Source organism: Gallus gallus, chromosome 15 (genome assembly GCF_016699485.2).
Source record: "Gallus gallus isolate bGalGal1 chromosome 15, bGalGal1.mat.broiler.GRCg7b, whole genome shotgun sequence".
NCBI classification, from domain to species: domain Eukaryota; kingdom Metazoa; phylum Chordata; class Aves; order Galliformes; family Phasianidae; genus Gallus; species Gallus gallus.
This window is the reverse complement of record NC_052546.1, coordinates 2,803,693-2,824,092: the sequence shown is the minus strand read 5'-3', so window position 1 is coordinate 2,824,092 and position 20,400 is coordinate 2,803,693. Positions and strand designations below refer to the sequence as shown.

General features: G+C 36.7%; 1 protein-coding gene across 8 annotated transcripts in view; it reads left to right on the top strand.

The window, feature by feature from the left end:
* Positions 1-16,137, top strand: part of SFSWAP (splicing factor SWAP homolog) — a 39,503-nt gene extending 23,366 nt beyond the window's left edge. For 4 of the 8 annotated variants that reach the window (XM_415093.8, XM_015275634.4, XM_015275635.4 and 1 more), the window contains exons 14-19: positions 5,170-5,444; positions 9,820-9,975; positions 11,234-11,359; positions 12,803-12,973; positions 13,747-13,819; positions 15,721-16,137. In XM_415093.8, coding sequence (XP_415093.4) covers positions 5,170-5,444; positions 9,820-9,975; positions 11,234-11,359; positions 12,803-12,973; positions 13,747-13,819; positions 15,721-15,786 — 867 coding nt within the window. In that variant the 3' untranslated portion in view covers positions 15,787-16,137. Of the gene's footprint in view, positions 1-5,169; positions 5,445-7,203; positions 9,244-9,692; positions 9,976-11,233; positions 11,360-12,802; positions 12,974-13,746; positions 13,820-15,720 lie in introns of those variants that run through there. The other 4 variants (XM_025155536.3, XM_004945518.5, XM_040648340.2 and 1 more) reach the window with 4 other exon arrangements.
* The last annotated feature ends 4,263 nt before the right edge of the window (positions 16,138-20,400 follow it).

Genomic DNA, 20,400 nt, shown 5'->3' with positions numbered 1-20,400 from the left:
AAGAGAAATTGCATTCAGTCAGACACAAATGCAGAGGTATATTCTTTGTAAAAAAAAAAAAAAAAAAAAAAAAAAAAAAGGTCTTAAGCAACCATTGGTGTCAGTTAAGAGAGAGGGTATCTCCCAGAATCTACTGGTGCAATAGACAAAATGGTACAGTGGTGACAAAAATAGAAGGGGACAGTGCTGGTGGCTGGCTAGGCAGGGTTTTGTGTGCTCCCTGCAGCACGGTGTATTTGACTTCTTCAGAGCAGCTATGTAGTCCATTGACAGGTGTTCTGCATGTGTAGGACAGTGTAATTTTTGTATATGAGGCATGATTTACCTAATAGCATGTCTGATGGTTGTCAGCTAGTGAGTATTCTGCTCATCTCTCATGTTTTATCTTGTCAGAAATGCTTTATGGATAAGTACTTCGATCTGTATATAAAAGACAGTTGGCTGTATCCAAACTGTTACCTGTATGAACTCTAAAATCAAATTTAAACAAGAGGAAAAAATCTACTATCATAGTGCTGCAAAAACAAGCAAGCACATAATTCAATTGGCTTGTCCCTAATGTCATCTACTATTGTGTCTCTGAATATATATAAAGATTCCGTAGAACAAAGCAGTACTTAACTTGTTTTGGCTCTTTCATCATCTCTTTTGAAGACGTGTTTTTTGCTTCTTTCTCAGATGGCTTGTCCTTACTTTTGTCCTGTGTATAACAGTGTTATTTTGTGTGTGTGCAGACTGGTCTGTTCACAAGTGACATAGAAGTTTGTATTACAGGTTTAAAAACAAGGTGCTGTTCAAGTTTTTCCTAGCTTAACAGGGTTATCAAGAACTGTAGGTCACGTACATCCTTCATGTTTTCTGCTGTAGTTGATCCTGCTTTATTAGCAATAGGCAGTAGGTATTGCTGTATGCTTCCCTAGAATAATAATCATTTATTATAACATAATATTCTGTTTGCATGTAAATTTAATAAAAAATTAGTTTGCAATCAGCATGTAACTGCGTGATGAATACCGTATGCTTAGTATTCAGTGGAACAAAAAAGCTTTCAAATGTTTTAGGGTCATCCATTTCTCGCTTTACATTTTGTTCAGAAAATATGTATCATTATCTTCTGTTCAACCTGGAATGACTGGGGAGGTCGTTAGCTAGTTTGTTTGGGAATTTCCTTTATCTTACTTTTTCAGAAGGCTGCATACTGGTGTGGCATTTGGGGCATAAGTGATGGAGATCTTGCTGGCATTTAGGACTCAGGGGTTTTTTTGCAAGAACACTGCCATTTGAAAAAAAAAAAAAAAACAACCCAAAACTAGGTGAGAGTTGTAACTCTTTACACTGTAATTACTTTAACTAATATTTAATGGAAAAAAAGTTAAATATCAGGAACTGCCATCTAAAGAATTGAGATATGTAGGGGAGTTAAGAATGTTCTATGCCTTGAATTTATCCTTAATATTACTCAGGGTAAAAAGGTGTACTGCTCCATGTAACTAACACAGATTCACAGCCACAAATTTTGTTGGCAGTGGCCTTTCGGAATTGAAAATGAGAAGTTCTGTTTCCAAAGAAATTCTCATGGTCAATGCAGTGTTAATTGCTGTACATCCATGCAGCAGCTGAACAGAGATGAAACAGTTGGGTCTTTGAGTATTTAGTATTTAATTTGTTCTATAGGAAGAAGTGTTTTTATCACTCTTCTAATTGCGTTGGGGTAATTTGTTTTATTTAGGGTAGGACTAATGAAATCTTCTTAAGGTAATAACTCTGCTCTCCTTGGTGCACAAAGCAATAGTATGTTTTCATTGCTGGTAGACAGTTACTTATTACTTCTCTGTCAGGGAATATTTCAGCATAGGCTTTGGGGAACCTGCAGTAAAAAAGAGTTCTCTGGTGGAGAAGAGAGTGTGAAGTGATTTCACATTTCAATAAAGTTAAGAGTTTTGATGAACTCTTTGCAGTTGTCATGTGCTTCTCTCTTTCCAACTTCAATCTAATACAAATTCAGTTTAATGCAAAATTCAGCTGTTCAGAATAGAAGAAATATTGTCCTACTGTAGGAGTGTTAGTTACGTTATAAGCAATGTTCTTTACTGGTTAATTTAATTTGCAGCAGGAACAGTGCCAGTGTTTTTGTTCTGCTGTGATAGGCACCTTTTTGGTTCACTTTAAATGTTGCTTTTGAGTATTGATCAGGTAATGTAACCCCTGAAAAACTGTGTCCTGGTCTCATGGATACTGGAAATAAGTAAGTGTCTTGTAATGAACTTTTCCAAAGAAGTATGTTTGAAATGTTTCTCTCAGGGAGTGTTTATTTTAGGAAGCTTTCTTTAGAAGAATTTCCCTCAGTGATCCAAATACAACACTAAAGAGGAACTCTGATAGTCTAACACTGTAGTATTTAAAGAGGGCTGAAAAAAGGGCTGTTAGCCTAGATGGACAAAGAAGTGTGGTTCATTGAATGCTTCCTGAAAATCTGTAAGGTCGTTTCTTAGCAGAGCTCTCAAAAAATGTAAATCTCTCTTCCCTTGAGATGCATCATAAAACTTGTCAGGTAACCAGCTTGTTGCCACACTTCCTGAAATTGCCTTCTGCTGACATGCAGGTTTGCACATTCTAATCAGTAACACAGCAATTTTGCCTTTCGGAAATGCTTAGTAATTTCCCAGTATCTGCACTGGCTTTGAGTCTGATTATTTGCTCCACTCTTACTTCAAGTCTCTTGCACCTGTTACCTTAGTTTGCACGGATCGGTGTTCACTTGTAAAAGTACAAGTCACTGACAGCATCTTCCATTTGCCAGACACAAGGCAGTTTTGTTTTCTTTTGAAGATTTATTCTGAAGCACTATTTATATACATTGAAATTTTTGTGTGTGTCCTGGCAACTTGCTGGCATTTAGTTATTTCACAGAGCTCTGCCTCCAGGTCTGTTTTAAGCCATTTTGTTGATGATTTTTGTCTTGAAGGCAAACAGAGCTGCAGCTGAGGGACTCAGTGTGTTTGTTGGCAGCTGATCTTGCAGTTGGGACCTGATGACTTCTGAGCACCTGGTCTCAGCGGTGCTGCCTCAGTTTGGCTGATACATGGCTTCTCTCTGTATGTTAGCTGTAGTCTTACACTTGGGACCTACATGTTCATTTGGAGGATCTTTCAGTTATTTCAGTATGGTTTCTGCTGAACGTATGGTTCATTAGTAACTTGGAGCAACTGAGAGATGGACACTCTAGGAGTGATGTCTTGTAAGACAAGGGGAGACCTCCGTTTCAACATCCAGTGCTTTTGGTATCTATGTAGGGATGCTTAGCATTATGGGGTTCTTCATTCTGATTGCTGAAATAATCTCTGAGTGTAAGCTAGAAGTACCCGTGTTGTTCAGTTATTAACTTCCTTTTTGGTAGTGGTTTAATAGGTGATGTTTCATGCAGCCAAATAAACTTGGGCACTGAAAAATGTTGTTTTTTCTTCCTTCTCTTGTTTTCCTCTTAACTCTACTTTGCCTACAGCAATTTTGTTTCAGGCTATTAGAGTTATCTACTTCAAGGCAAAATGGTCTATTACATATTCAGCAGTGTTCAAAGAGAAGACTAGGGTACTGTATAAAGACATGAATAACATTGTGAAGGAACAAAAGTAGGCTGCAGTAGTCTCTTAGGAAACCCTTGAGTTTGGAAATGAGGTGTCTGGAGTTGCACGTGGATTGTGAAGTTAGTGAAATTGGAAATAGGCCACCAGTAAACCAGTCACTCAAATGATTGTGACTGAAAATATTTACAGTCCTTGAAGCAAACCGCTTTAGTGCTGCTTTATTGCTGTTTTTGTAAATATTGTGATAACAGTTATTGGTTAAATCTCAGGAAAGAGTCATTGCTCTAATGTAAAGCAAAACCAGAATTCTCATTATTCAAATGTACTCAATTATTGCCTTGACATATTCACAGTAGGAGAGGGGTAAAGAGAGAGGAAAAGATCACCTGTTTCTAATTTGGTTATTTTGGCTTTTAATGTATTAGTTTCCATTCTGATCACGGTGAGCATTCCTGTATCAAACGGTGAAAGTGTCAAATCAGGTGGAGCAGGAATTATGATGGGGAAACTGCTTTTTCCAGTTGCCTTGAAATGGCAGCTGAGGGAATGACAGACTTTGAAATGAGGAGCATATCAGCAGTGCCTGACTTGAATCGTTCTATACAAGGTATTGAGCAGAATACTCTTGGGTATGAGCAGATAATTTGAAAACTTCTTGGAGTGTGGTAGGTTTTGCTTAATTGACTTAATTGTAGTCAGAATTACTGACTGACTAAACATGAGTTGAGCAAGGACCTGCTCCATCACTAGGATTAATAACTTTTGTTTTTGTTCCAACCCTTTACATGCAAGAAAACTTATTTTGTGAAGTACAGAAATGACTTGTATCAGCTGTATTTCATTTTGCTGTTTTCCTTGAGGTTCTGATCAAAATATCAGAGCCCAGGGAGGAAACTTGATTTTAAAACTTGATGTTGAGTATCAGTAGATCCTGATTGTATTCTCTGATTTATCCCTTTATTTATAAAGGGACAAATGGATAAAAAGGTATCTGATAGTACCTATTTTTTAGAATACATTTCTTCTAAAAATTAAAGATGAAAACTTCGGGACTGTGCCCTAGTTAAGGTGACAGCCTTAGCATGTGTATCACAACTTGCATATATAACTGTGAGGGACAGCATAGTCCTCCATTAAATACTGTTAGATCTGTGTTTTTGAAGATGTGAGCCTTACTTACACATGCTTTATGTAATACTAATGCACTGAGGATTTAAAGCAATCGTGGGAGGTTAAATTGTTATTGATTTAACAACTATTTTCTTAAGATGGTTGTATTTTTCACACTTCTGTGAGTAAAAAAAATGTAAGAATATTATTAGTTGCTGTCTTCCTTGCTGTTGTACTCATTATCCTGCTTTTCTACTATACAAGCATATATTGGCAAGGCTACCAAGTGGGATATCTTAAGCGTCTTTGCTGGAAGTGTGTATTTATGTGTCATGCACAGGAGTAGATGTAACCCTCTATCAGTATGAAGGATTGGAGACACTTATGCACTGTCTACGTGTGTACAACTTTTTAAAGATCTGTATGCAGCTTTGAGATCTGAACGCTGTTGTTCTTTATTTACCTTTAATTTCAGAGTGTCAGTAGTATACCATGTCCTGCGACTGCAGTCAGAACTTTACCTACCTTAGACGTTGGCAGAACTTCTGCAGCAGAAAGGCCTTCAAGCAAAAGCAGAGATCCTCCTCGGGATGAAGAAAAAGAAAAAAAGAGAAAAAAACACAAGAAAAGATCTCGGTCAAGATCTCGATCACCTTTCAAATATCATTCGTCATCTAAGACCAGATCTAGATCACATTCAAAAGCAAAGCACTCACTTCCCACTGCCTATAGGACTGTCAGACATTCAAGGTGGGTTTGGAAACCAACCATGTTCTTTAGTGTTGTGTGGTTAATGCTGAAAATGTTTTTGCACTACTTTAATTATGTTGCGTTCTCATACCCATTAGATGAGATATAGTCACCTTGAAGGCAGTAAGTAAATATGAACTGTGGAAAATGTCTGAAAATATTTTTTTTTACAAAATAATCATTAATTCCTAATGACAGTGCAAAACGTTCATCAGTAAATTTCACTCTGGTCTGTGAAATACTTGGCAATACTGTGTAGGAGTCTGATTATAACAGGAGGATGAACTTTTGCCTGTTACTGCAGTACAGTAACAGTATGTCCCAGCTGAAACCAGGACACGATATTAAAGTAAGAAATAAGGCAAGAGAAGCAGGTAGTTGAATGGCAAAGGTCAGAAGAAAGGCAAGCAATTGGGTAGCATATGAAAAGATGTGATTGATGAATAACTGGAGAGATGTGGCAGGCATCCAAGAAGGGTGAAAACAGCGTTGGTGAAGGAAACCATAGGAGAGTGTAGCCCAGTACAGTTAACTGTATATTTAATTATTAATGAGAATAAATACATTATGTTAATTATCTAGCTGCAAGCTAATGCAAATTATGTTATATTAATGTTGTTAATTACATCTAAGACATTTGGGTCTCAGAACCTTTGAAGTTTGCTGTGTGTAAGCTTTGTCTTGTCTTAATGCCAGGCCACATAGCAGTCACTGTGGTCAGTCAGAAAGGCATATTATTGGGGTTGTAGTCTCTGGATCATGCAACAGAATATCTAAACAGTATTTCAGTAACTTATAGTTCAAATGAATTGTGCCTATAAATACTACCTTAGCTGTGTATGTGTCTGATGCAGAATTATTTATTATCTTTGTGGACATGCCTGTGGCTTAAATGCTTCTTCCCCAGAAACAGATGGCCCAGTTATTTCTCAATTCTTTTCTAGCTTTTGATGGTGATGTGACAGATCTTCTCGTCATATATTTTCCCTGTACTTTTGTTGTTGTTGTTTATTTAACAAAGTGTCTCACGATGGTAATATGAGTAAGTGTTAATGCTTTACAACGTGTTATTTTCTACTAGTTTTTTTTAGGTTAAATATGATACTTTACTGAAGACACCTCTGTTGTTCAGAGATGAAAGAAATTAAATGAACATAACTTGGGCTTAAACAATCAGTCTGACACACTGCTTATTCGACTAACTGGAAATCACAGTACTCTGTGTGTTATTAGCTGCATTCCAGAATAATCTGGTACTATTCCTTTTTTGTATGTAACTGATGTGTAAATGGAATGCTGCTGAATTAAGCTTTCCTTGCTTATGAAGTGAATATGAGTCTTTTCAGAGTTAAAGATATCTTGAGGACAAGTCTCATCAAGTGAATCACTCTTTTTTTTGTTTGTTTGTTGGCTCCCTTTCAAGCCATATCTTCACTTGGAGCTCCAGCATCTCTTAATTCAAGCTATGTTTCATATTTTTATCCATGATTTTACTTATCAGTAAAACAAGGATAAAAACAAGGATAGAATTAGTAGCATGATTGTGATTAAAAATAAAAAAATAAAAAATTCTAGTATCTTGAAAAAGAATCATGTGAGAAGATCTTTATCAGTACTTGATGTATGGTGCTCAGTGAAGCTGATCTTTGTGTGCTGTGTGGAATGTGTCTTCTGGCACAAATTAATTAATAGATGCATAGTAGTCCTAACATAATGAATCAACACAACATCTAATTAAGTTTGGATGGATTTTTCCTAGGTCTCTGTTGAATGATTCACCTGAGAAGTCCAGTGGTTTTGCTGGCTGGCTGAATTTTCAGAAGTGCACCAATTCTTGCACTGAGAACATTTTGCACATCATAAAACTGTAGTCAGGTTAGAACTGAACGGGAAAGGACTCTCATTTATCATATTTTCTGTTCTGAGCATACCAGTTCAAACAAAGACTTCTGGAGGGTCTCCCATTCAGAAACCTGTAGTTTCTGGAAACTTAAGGCAGTATCATCAGTGCTGAGTGGTCACCTGTTCACTTTGAGATTTCTGCAGGACGTGTGTGAGACTTTTAGTCAAGAGACCTGTTAGAAATCAAAATTTACCTTACTAACTACAGCATAGCAAAAGACTTTAACTGAACTTCTGCTTGAAGTCCTCTAATTAACACAGAATACCTTCTTGGATCTTGGTATGGTAACTGTATTGGTTTACTTTAATGGAAATGTATTATTTTATCACATATATTTTTTGTTATTTACCAGTAAGAAGTAGCCAGATGGGAATATAGTAAATATTTGACATTGTAAGAAGTCAGGCAAGACAGGCAGGTCTTACATAGTATTGATAGAGTGAATCCTCAGGTAGAAGGCCAGAACTGTAAATAAGATGTATAGAGATATGTTTAAAATGGGAAATATTTTTGTTGTTGTTAATTTGTTTGGCTTTAGATAGGATGAGGGGGAGAGAGTCAGAATGATGACTGGAAGAACTGGAGAAGGATTAATTGAGTCATTGTGTATGCCAAAAAGAGAGGTGCAGAACATTCTTCTTCAGTCTCTAGGGTTTGGACAGTAGGTAATGGATGTAAATTGATAGAAGAGAGACTAGAAAGCTTTTTATAGTTTCTCAGTGGTTAATACAGCTTGTAAAAGCTTCATCATGGGAAATTTCTGCATTAAGAATGATGGTTTGGAGAGTGTTAAAGAGTCTGATTTCTTGAGATTTTTTTTCTAGCCCTGTATTTCTAATTAGATCCTTGAAAAATTATCCACACAGTCTGACGTTGTACAAGAAATGATCATGATAGTTAGCCAAGCTTTGCTGAAAGTGTTTGCTATACATTAACATAAACAGTATATTTCCAAAATTAAAGCTCTTGTTCCAGAAACTTGAAAGGTGTTAATCAAGTAATCAAGAGTGGGAGGCTGATTCATAACCCATTGAGACACTAAAGTGTTTTGTCTCTCAAATGTTTAGGTAAAAATGATGCCTTGTCTTAGTAATTTCCCCATAAGAGGCATATATTGGTGCCAAGTTAGAAGATGTGATTTTTTTTCTTTCTTTTCATATTCTGATATTTAGTGTAGAAAATTATTTCTATTTGTTGCCTTGTGTATGGTAATTGCCAAGTTATGGCCTGAAACAATGGTTGAGCACCAGGTGAAAAAGTGGCTTAATCTATGCAGCTCAGCTGCAGTTAGTCCCATAAAGCTCCTGGGATGGTCCAGCTTTAATCCTAGACCAACATGCAAATTAAGCAGAGGCCGTAGAAAGAGTAAGCCATGTACAAAAGCACTGTAGGGTATTTTAGTGTGGCTTACTTTGGAGATATTAGTTCCAAAGAGATAACTAGTTTTTATAAATAAGTAATTAATGTCAAAAATGCGGCAGATCTGTTAAATCTTTATTGGCAAACTGTCTTTGGTACCTTCTGGTCATCTCTAGTAAATGCTGTATCTTTCTTCTAATCAACTTGAAGGTGCCATAAAAAGTTTATATGAATTGTCTGGTAGTGTACACTGTCAGTTGCTGAAGTTTTAAGTATGCTGCTTCACTGGGAAGTTTGATTTTGCAACTTGACAGTAAGAGTAAGGAATGACTGTGTTTATCTGCATCTGTTTTCTATCAGTAGATCTCTTTATAGCACGTCTAAGCTAATGATATATTTGTGGGAGTGTGGTTTATGTGAGAGGAGGAGGTGGAGAAATGCTCTCTGCATATTGAATGATGTAGTAATTTTGTTAGTTGAAATCTGAAAGTTTGTTTTGAACCTGGAGTAAAGATGGAAATCTGAAACTCTGTTGAATATTGATCCTGTTTCTTTCTACTGTATGTGTGAGAGAGAGAGAGAGAGACTGACTTTTTGCCTCAGCTGCAGAAAAATGAGCCTTGGAAGTAACCGCTCTTTGTTCCAAAGCAATTCTCTTACTGTTGGGGCAGTATCAATTCACTTAGTTTTAATTCTTGCATTGTAATGAGACATGCCAAGCTTTGTAATCCCTTGAACTTCTGGGACGCTTCTTAATACAAGTTCTATTGACTTTAAAGGAATGGAGTGTCTTGAAATAATAGTGTGATGAAAGTAATAATTGTTATATCGCAGTAACACTGTTAAGCTGTTTATAATTGTTTGAAACTAATGGCCAAAGTTTTTAACATTTAGCGATTGGAAGAATGTTGTAAAACCAAAACCATCATATCCAGTTCATAAAAATGAAGCTAATGCATTTTTCTTTCTGATTGGACTTTTTTTAGGCTGGTCCATATAGGCAAGTTTCACTAAGGTTCAGCTTTTGGTTAAGGGAGCCTTTTCAGGATTCTAGTTAATACCAAAACTAGCACATTTTATTCTGAATGTGAAGTGTGTGCCTCCGTATCACAGACTCACAGCATCCACAGGGACACTGAGCATGGAACCGAGTCTGAGCAGCTCATCAGTGGCAGCAGCAACAGAGCGGGAAAGTTATCAGGCAGCTTCGACAACGAAAAGATTTGACTGCTGGCGCTCTTTTGAGGGAAATCCTGGTAAAACGTCAAGGTGTCTGACTGACCCAAACTTTATGATCTGTTGTTTTTTTTTTTTCCTTTTTTATTCCTTCTGAACGGCCTGGTAAAGATCAGATTTCTAAGGGACTAAGCAGTTAATTTGCAACACTTAACTGCCATTGTGATTATTTATTCATTTTCAATTGATCCGTTCTGTTGTAGGTATAAGAGAAATGGCTCAGGAACGTGTATGTATGCTAAATAAACAGCTTTAAGTCTTCAGAAGATCAGTGATTTCACAAATTGCTTCTATTTTGGTCACTGCAAGAGAATGAAAGAGAATGAGTGCTTGGTATACATGGAATGGTGTACCTATAGTACATAGATAAGCATGAAAGCAAACAAATTATTCGAACTATATAGGCTAGTGGGAACAAAATTAACTGCAGCTACAAAGAATTTGGAGCACATCTTGGGTCTGGTGTTTTTTCTTACTTTTTTTTCAAGCTGGAACCTTATCTTGTCCCCTTCTCAACCTTATCTCCCTCTCCCTTCCATCCTTCAGGACTTTTTTTTTCATATCCACTTAATTGCAGATCTTAGGAAAAAAAAAGAGTTATGCTGTTAAGTTGATCTCTGATCTTAACTGGGCATGCTTTCTTTATTTTCATCTTGTCATTTTCTAGGAAAAATACTTTAAGTTAAATTGCTAGTGCCAAACAATGCCAGTCGTAGGTAGTTGGTCACTTGCACAGGTGAAAATATTGGCTATGTTGGGTTTATTCTGCAGCAGCGGGGATAAAATTTCCTGGACTTGTCAGTATTGGAGATGCACTGAAAACAAAAACTTGCATTTATCTCTATGATGCAGCAGTTCTGAAAACATACCATTAATCTGAGAAGACAAGGTCAGGCCTGACAGTTCCAGGCTTAAAGCCAAACTAGACTTCTGTTTACCAGCATTAGTAAACTCTTGCCACAATAGGTGACTGCACTGAAGAGAAACGTTCCCACCTACTAATACAAACATTGATGTTAGCACATAATACTGGAAAAAAAACTGTTCTTTTTCCCAACTGTTGGGACTGAAAAGCAGTGGATAACTACATCCTGAGTCTGTGGGGTGGGTAAGAAATTCTTGTGCAAGTGACAAGTCTTGGAGAATAGATACCCCATGTTGGTATAAGATAAAAATATGAATGGTGATACGTTTGCTTTTGGTGACGGCACAGTTCCACTGAAATAAAAAATAGCAGTACAAATAACGTAAGTAACAAAAAGCAAACTTTTGGATGTTTTTTCCCACTTAGGTCACGATCAAGGTCACCTAGGAGGAGAGCTCACACACCAGAAAGGCGGAGAGAGGAAAGGAGTGTTCCGACAGCTTATCGCATTAGTAATAGTCCTGGAAATAGTAGGAAACGTGCACGATCCAAGTAAGTACACCTCATCCAAGTAAAGGGGACGTTCCGGTATTGCAAGATACTTTAAATGTTGCCTGAAGTTTTGCATAGTCCCTAGGTAAAACTCAAATGTTTTTGCTATGGGGCTCTGTTTTAATAAACAAATACATCTGTGGAGGAAAAAGAAAAACCAAGCACTAGTTCCGCTTTACCTGATCTCGGTTATGTTTGAACACTGAATGTACAACCGAATTAGCAAGCACTAATACACTACTGTCTACATGCTGTGAAAGTTGAGATTTATTTAGAATTTCAAATCTTCTTTGGCTACCTAAAGAGGTTATATGCTATGTTATTCTTACTGGTATTTGAAAGTTGCTTGGGTACTCATTGTATCTACACAAATAAGGGGAGAATCCAGTTTAGAAGATGGTATGCTTTACATTCAACAGTTATTTTAATGGCTGAATAGAATGTGAAATATGAAACAAGTATTGTCTGTTTTGAGAGTACCATGCATGCAGTCTCTGCTATCACTGAGATCGCGTAACTGCCGCTATTTCTGATCAACAGTTGCAAAATAAAAACATCTGGAAAGTGTGTGCACAAAAGGCTTGAAATGTTTTGTCTCTAAATTCAGTATGCAATTGAATTTTTTTATTCATTTATATGTACAGCTAATGTGCACACAAAACACAATACCCTACGGTTTCTAAACCAAGCAATACAGAATTTTTTTTGTCATCCATTAAGATTGGGCTTTAAGCTGTTTTCTGTCTCTCCTGTGGAGTAGGAAGCAGCAATCACGTTCACCTGCAATTTTTAAAATATTTGTATTGTTTCATAAGATAGTTTTCGACCTTTTGACCACTCCCAATTAATTGATTTGTAGTACATATACTGATGATGTTCTCACTCATAGTTCAACTGATTGTTTTTCATATTCATCAACTTGAGATAATTTTAAAAAGCAAGCAAACAAACTGGATTTGCATTTTAGATCTTTTTCTTATCTATAGTTCCATGGCTTGTTTATTTATGGGCTAAGAAAATACAGGGAAATATAAATTCTTCTATTCCTTATTATATTCCAGGTGACTGATGTTGTTTGCAAAGGAACTTACCTCTAGCAAAGTTATTCTGCAGATTTTCAATTAAAGACTTATCACTGTTATCCTTTAGGCTATCAAATACTGTCTGTAATTCCTCTGTACCTGGGAAGTAGTATTCCATGTGGGCTCTTTAGATATTATCAGTTACTTAGTGCAATTTGTTAAAAAGAGCTTCCGATACAGCCAGAGAAGTGCAGTACTGGAGTTAAAAGTATGATATTGAGGTACAACTGTAATGCTTGCTCAGTGCACATACTCTATGGAAGAGGACTGCATAATCTTTTAGAAGTGTGAAAAGTGCCTTCCACTGAGCTAGTTTCATGCTGCTATAGATACACTTCAGTGGAATATTTTCTCCTCACAGAAGTCCCCATGAAAAAAAGAAGAAGAGGCGGTCTAGATCACGTACTAAGTCCAGAGCTAGGTCTCCTTCACCAGCTGTGTCACCAGGCAAACCATCCACACACAAAAATTCTGTGCATTCAAATAGTGTCTCTCCTGTGGAGAGCAGGGAATCCAGCCAGGAACGCTCCAGGTAACACAATTTCTTACAGTAATACTGTAATGCTGATGACTCTTGACTGTGAATGTGTCTTTTGACATAACTTGGATGGTAAGAAGCTCTGTGTGCAAATACATGTGTGTGCTTATTGAAAGTAGAAGACACTGGGAGAGCAGTGCTGTGCACATCAGTCTAACGATGACACTGTTGTCTGCTGGAGTTTTCATGTAATCCAGGATCAGATTTAAAAACCTGGAAAACACGCAATGTTTTCTATGCTATACTTGCTATTTTAAATAGAAAATCCCTGTACAAATTTAATCTGTCAAAGGATTTTTCATGTTACATTTGAGATGAAATAGGATCACTTAAGTGTGGTAAACAGAAGGTTCTGCTTCTTGTTCAAGTATACATCTTGACATACTCCTACAATAACCATTGTGTGGAATATTCCACAATGTAATTCTAAGTTAGTAATTCTTACTAAACGGGATAACTCTTTGAAGCAAAATTTTAATAGCGTGGTTTGAATTTCAGAGTCTCTGAGATATTCACTGGTAGGTTATTTCCTCAGAGTATTCTACACAGTCCTATTGATAATCCGTAGCCTGTTCTTCAGGTTTCTTTGTATCAGTTGTGTTGGAGTTAGTCTTCTGACCTGGACTTATCCTGCCTTCTAGTTGAATGACAGAACTTTTGACTAATGCGTGAGATAGTTGTACAGTGGTGCTCTGAATTGTGATGATGAGTGAAATGCATTTTGAAAACATATGCCATAGAGTTCTAATTCTGATTGTACTTTTTAGGGGAGTTTCTCAGGAAAAAGATGGCCAAATCTCTTCAGCGATTGTGTCTTCAGTGCAGAGTAAAATCACTCAGGTACAAATAGACAAATTTAAAGCATGTTGCTTAATTATGTGTGTCCATCACAGGAAATTCTTAATACTTTGTGCAGTTCTAGTTTTTCATACAATATAGAGACATGTTTATTGTCAATCTGTTTGCTTATGAGAAAAGCAGTTTTGTTGCTTATGTAGCTGCTCTCTTTTCAAGTTTAATTAAGCCTTTAAAGATTTAGCTATGGTCACCATGATACAGTATATCCACTGTTAACATATGAAAGTCCACATTATGCTAGAACAATACACCAACTGCCAATAGCAGATATTACTGAGAGCCCATTTTACCATGTAGTGATCTTAACAAGTTTTATGAAAGGATGAAGGAATATCTTGGCAAACTCTTAAGTTTGTAGTATTGTCAGTAGAGGAAAGATGTGTCCTCTTACGCCTACTTTAGTTTGCATGCTTTGCATTGAGCAATATCTACAGCTCACTTGTCTTACCCTTATTGCTGTTTATGCCTGTGAATTTCTTGTTACTATATTTAAGCCTGCTGTGGCTCTTAGTATAGCTATCTACAAACAACCTTATCAGGTATGTGCGTCTATATGGCATGCCATAATCTAAATGCGTTCATTATCCTTATCACAGTTTTAAGATACTCATTTTCTGTCAAAATAATTCCGTTTCTTTTTTAAAAGCTACTGCCTAGTAAAAACTGTTTTAAAATTTTTAATTTTGCTCATCCTCTTAGTTCATTTTGAACTTATATATGCCAAGTGTAGAGGAGGAAAGCTCTTTATTATGCTTTGGGAAATTTACAATATAGAATCAGAATAGCTTTCTATATTCTCTCTCTCTCTCCTTTTTCTTTTTTAATGGGTAGATTATCCATTCAATATCATTCCAAGATTTAGTTCCTCTAGAGAAGTAGAAGTAATTGGAAATTAATACTAGTAGACTAATACCTTGCATAAAATATGTCAATCATTTTGAAAAGAAACCATAAACAAGAATATGCAATCAAATAGGAAGTACAGGCACTGGCAAAAGAAGTCTGGCATGTTTTTATCTGTGAAGGCCCAAAGAGATTTTAATTTGCCTCATTATTAGAAAGATTATTTTGCTGCCAGTCTGCTAGTTTACCCTGGTTTCAGTATCTTTTCTCATTCACTTTCTTACATCTACAAAGTGAAATAGTGATGCTGAATTCTACAATCAAGTGTTTTGAGAGCTTCAGATGAAAAATGCTGTAAAAGTACTAAGGATTATTTACATTACATGTGTGAAGAAATGTGTTAAGTAATCATAATTTATTACTGATAAACACTTTATTTTCTGATCATTTTTTGAAACCCAATTATCAGATGCGTTTAAGTGAAAATTTCATTTTGTAATGCTGTTTCTGCTGGATACTCAGACAAGATTCAGAATTGCTCCTGGGTTCACAGTAGTCTTAATGTTTCTTTCACTGTCATGTATAAAAATAGTGCTGCTATGTAAATTTTTGGCTCAGCTTTACGAAAAGCTCTCTGTTAAAGAATTGTTAGCACTTTCATCTTAATGAGCCCTTTCGTTTTCTTTACCTTGATTGGTTAGTAGCTTTATGTATTTATTAGAGTTTTGAGGTATAGTTTCTTTCTGTTTCAGTTGAGGTGATTTGTGTTTGTTGTTTAGAAACTAATTACTTAAGCAGAGCACTTTGTAGCATTGTAGTGAAAACAGACTTATGAAAACAGTTGCTGTGATACGAACATTCTCTAAATTATTTCACTCTTTAAGCCTGGAGACTGTTAATATCTGGTGATCATGAAATTCAGTATTTTACACGATCAGAGTCCTTTCATGCAGGTTTTTTTGTTTTTGTTTTTTGTCACATGCTTTATCTTTGTTTAAAGCCCAAGCAAGCCTGATCATTTTTTCTCTTGTGTTCTACAGGATCTTATGGCCAAAGTGAGGGCGATGCTTGCAGCTTCCAAAAACATTCAAACTAGTGCCTCCTGAGACCTGTTGATCTGATCATCAAGAAATTATGTAAAAGAACAACGTTAAAACTGCCTCATCTCAAATGTACAGCTGAGCGTAGCTCACTTGGTTCACAACTCTCTTCTCTAATATTACCAGAACTTGAGGAGCTAAAACCTATCTTTCTGTACAGAACTGTCTCCTTGAAATTTCATTAAATTTTTTCAGGCAGAATATCTTTGGGAAGTTTTTGGTTTTTGTAAATTGATTTTTTTGACTAATTCTTCAGTAACATTTTATGATCAGCAGCCTATATGTGTATATTTGTAAATACTATGTTTCTGTGATAAAAGTATTACACAATAATAAAGAACAAAACATCTTTCATTAGCTCCAGAGTTTTGTAGAGTTTTGTCCTTAACTGTTTGAGGTTGACTTCTGTTACGTATTTCTTTTCTTTAATTCTTTCTGCTTTTTGAAATAACAACTGTCTAGCTTCTTTAGGATGAAAAATAATTTTCATCTGCCTTCAGGCACAGGATTATCTAAGAATGCTTGTTTACTTGGATGTTAGTAGGCAGAGGTTTCTGAACAAGGGGGCATAATCTATGATTTAGAGTGGTCTGTGATCTGATCTGTAATCAGATAGTAGTTACCATGACTTCCGTTCTAATTTTCACTAGTTTCTTATAGTTTAAGGGGTATGTGCATGATACCTGTTACTAAAGATATCTGTTTTTAATGAGTTAGACAGCTTTCTAATTGGCTCTTCAGTCAGCAGTTGGGTAACCTGTTAAATTATAAAACAAAATAGTCGATTATTTGGGGATCTTAGTGTAGATGATTTAAAATTAATTTTCCTTCAAGTAGAGAGACCTTGCTTACACAAAGTGCAGCTACTATCAAATTGAGTTAATGGTTTGGCACTGAACTACTTGGCTCTACAAGGAAGCTGACAGCTGTTGAGATATACCTGCAGTGTCTTGGCTTTGATCGTGATTTCACATCGGTTGTCACTTGTAACTCTTCATATTCTAACATTTTGACACCACCAATAATTTTGGAACATACCCTTTCTCACTTGTTAACCTTCATGCATTTACAGACAACTGAGACCATACTCTGAATTTTTTTTAGTGGGACAACAAATGATAACATTAGAATTCATGTTTTCCTGGATTTAAGACAATATCATCCTCTGTGAAAAAAATGCATTGCAAAGTCCCCTTTAATTAAATTTCTACTTAAGTCAAGTTTACTGTATGCTTAACTTCTCCCATTCTTACCCAGTAAATAACTACATGAAGCAAAGAAGTGGACCTGTGGATTGAGGTTAGTAAAGCATCATCTTCTTTACTAGTTTTAATTTTGCCTCATGTTCTGAAAGCATTCAATGCAGCATTGCACTGTTCTAACATCCTTGTTTTCATTCCACAAATTTGTTTCACTATATGAAGAGTCATTGGAAATTCTCTGAAGGTGCAGCTCTTAAAAGTTGGAACTTCAGCGTTTGTTTTTTCTGTTGTGATTTCACTGTGAGTATGATCTGAATATTTCATTTTGGTTTTAGATGTGCTCTCGGCACTGAAAATGTATTACTTGTAAGGGGAAAGATGCTATTGGAGCAGTTTGTTGGAAGCTAATGCCTGCCTGCCTGCTAAATAGGTTTCTGTCTTTCTGATGGTCAGCTGGCGTGGTATTTCATTTGTTATTCTGTTTGTACTATCAGAGGATTCCTGATAATTCTTGATGTAAAGCATCTTTGATTTTGCCTTAATATTCCCTGCTCTGCATTACACAGGAGGTGAGTGTAGGTGGAGAAATACCCTACTGGATTTTGTCATCTTAAAGCAAATTCCTGACTGTTTATAACAAATCCACTTCTACTTTCCTGTGAATTTGAAACTTCTGTGGTATTAATTTAACACCTTTAATTTGAATGAAGATGATAATCTCATGGCAACCATTAATCCTGATCATTTAGCATGACAAACATTACAAAAAGCTCTGCCAGACCAATTTAAAAGCGGTGCTAATCTGCCATTTTTGGATCACTGCCATACTCTTCTCTGGAGACGTACTGTCTTCTTGTTTTTTCTGGTACAGACAAAACGGCCACACATGTAGATGGATGCTGACAGACTTATTTTTAAGACTGAATACTAAGCTCTTGTCTCTGAACAGAAAATGTGATGATTTCTTGATGGTACTTGACAGTATTATAAATACTATTGGTGATAAATAAGGAGCATCCCAGTATGCAAAACTGGAGAGGGACAGATGCTGACTTCCCCAGGCAACAGGAATGAGTGGCAGGTGTGATACATTTCTTTACTGAAACTGTCTCAGTTTAAGGATACAAGCTTTTTCTTGTCCAGCATTTTGTAAAATACATTCTAAGAATGTGTTCTTCCAGAGAGAAGTCGTGTGTGTGCTCATATTTCATCCCTAAAAAGCAGGCTTCAGATTTTCTTGTTAAAATGCAATCCAAGGATGTCTATGCAGCTTTATTTATTAGGACGTGGTAGCCTTGGTGACTGTAGGAATGTCTCTTAAGCCCTCATTTGTATAACAGCTTTTTTTTTTTTTCTTACAGATATGCCAAAGCTTGAAGAAAACTGACCTTTAACTCTGATTAAGAAACAGGTCAGGGGGTTTGGCTTTACCAGGAGGGAAAAAGTAATGGCTATTCCTCCTTTCTGAAGCTGTAATGGTTTAATTCATTTTCCAAGGATGACTGGTGAAAAGATAAGTATTTTTCTAGCCTGAGTTGAGTAAGCATAAAAGATGTTTCAGCATTGAGCTATTGAAATAATCAGAAGTGCATTGTCCACGGGTCTCTGAGTTTACCTTGTGCATAATGATTATAAATCACCAAGTACAATGATTAACAGGCTTTTATCACAATCATTCGTTGCATTTAAAGAAAGGCTGGGAAGTGGGAGAAGGCTGTCTTACGGTGGCATTACAGTCCATTTTCAGCAAGCTGCCTATGTTGCAAGAGGGGTTAGAAACCTGTAGCAACTTGCCTTCACCTAGAAACCTTCTCCCAGTGGGTTATCAACACAGTGAACAGGCAGCTACTAAGAGGTGCAGAATCACAAGAGGGAAGCCTCTTTATTCCCTTGGATTGTTATGGTGGGGAAGATATGTGACATGTAAGTCTGATATAATAATGACATGCAGAGGAATAAAGGTTCTTTATAGATGCTCCAATCTATTGTTTTGTTTTATATTCCCAGAACAAAGCATTTCATGTATTTGCATAATAAGAAGCCACCAGTTTACTCTGTTGAATCATGAATAGTGAAGGCCTTTAAGTTTGTAAGTTAATGGTTTTCTCAGCAAAGAGAGAATAGATGATCATTATTCTTTTGTGCAGGTCCCTTATCTGTTTGCGTTCATACTGTCCCTGTGAGCAGTGCTGCAATCTATCAGTGGGAATATATTTCTAGCTCATTTGTGTTCCCCCTGTCAGAGACCTGAATGTAGTAATAGACCTTAATGGCTCAGCCTGGGCCATTCACCCCCATCCTCTGACCAGAGGCTGTATTTCAGTTCAGCCCTGGTCCTTCAGTTCCTGCTACACAGGCTGTGGGTACATCTGTTTTCCCAGTCATGTCTGTGCAAGGCAATGGGTCCTGTTGCTCTGGCTCTCTGCTCTAGTCTAATTCCCTGGCTGCTATCAGCTTCATCCGTGTGCATGGTTTTGAGCACTCTGCTCCAGCTCACCCTACTTTGAGCTGAGGGCTCAGGTGAAATGATTTCCAGATATCTCTTCCAACCTCGGCTGTTCTGAGATTCTCTTTCTAACAGTAAAAGACTGGCTTAATCAGAATTGAAATGACTGTCATGCCCTCCAGTCTGTGTGTTTCAAGGGAAGCTGTCCTGTGTGTCTCTGTAATAGCTTTACAGAGGTATATTAACTCCAAAGGTGAATGATCCCTGTCTTACTACAATAGGCAATAGAAATTGTCTCAGTGGCTGAAAAAAAACAGTATACTAAAGCAGCCTTCATTGAACTCCTTTCCCTTCAAAAAAGATACTTTTTAAAAATGGTAATATGCTATGTAATCTGAGATATCTAATAGCTGGACATTGGCAGCTTCTTAGAATGTGATTCAATTAAAATGTTCTGTGAACCCGCACATCTCATTGCCAGAAACCTTTTATGCTCTAAGCCTTCATACATCACGTAACTATTTGTCCTCAGTTGCATCCTCTGTTCATGCTTCTTGAATAGCTGTAAGCTTATCTGATGGCTTTTAATCGGGAAATGGTAGAAATTGACAGCCTCAAGCTGTCACTGCACACAAAGGCATCATGAGACATGTATCTATTAGTCCTGTGAAGGGAGTGCGTTCAAGTTGTGCTGTTCGTAATCTCCTGTTGGAACCAATATTGGTAATGACTTCACTGGTATCACACTTGGCAAAAATTAAACGCATATTTTATCCTTTCCTAGAGCTATTTCTATTTTCAGGCATCATAGATAAGGATGCAGAATGGACAAGGATTGATACCCTGTGTTGAATTTAAGACAATACTGTAAAAAGAGTGAGCAGTGCTGGCAAATCTGATGGCATTTGTCTGGTGATTTTTAGCTGGCAAAGAGACGTTAGCTCAGTTCTGACAACCTAATGATTCTGATGG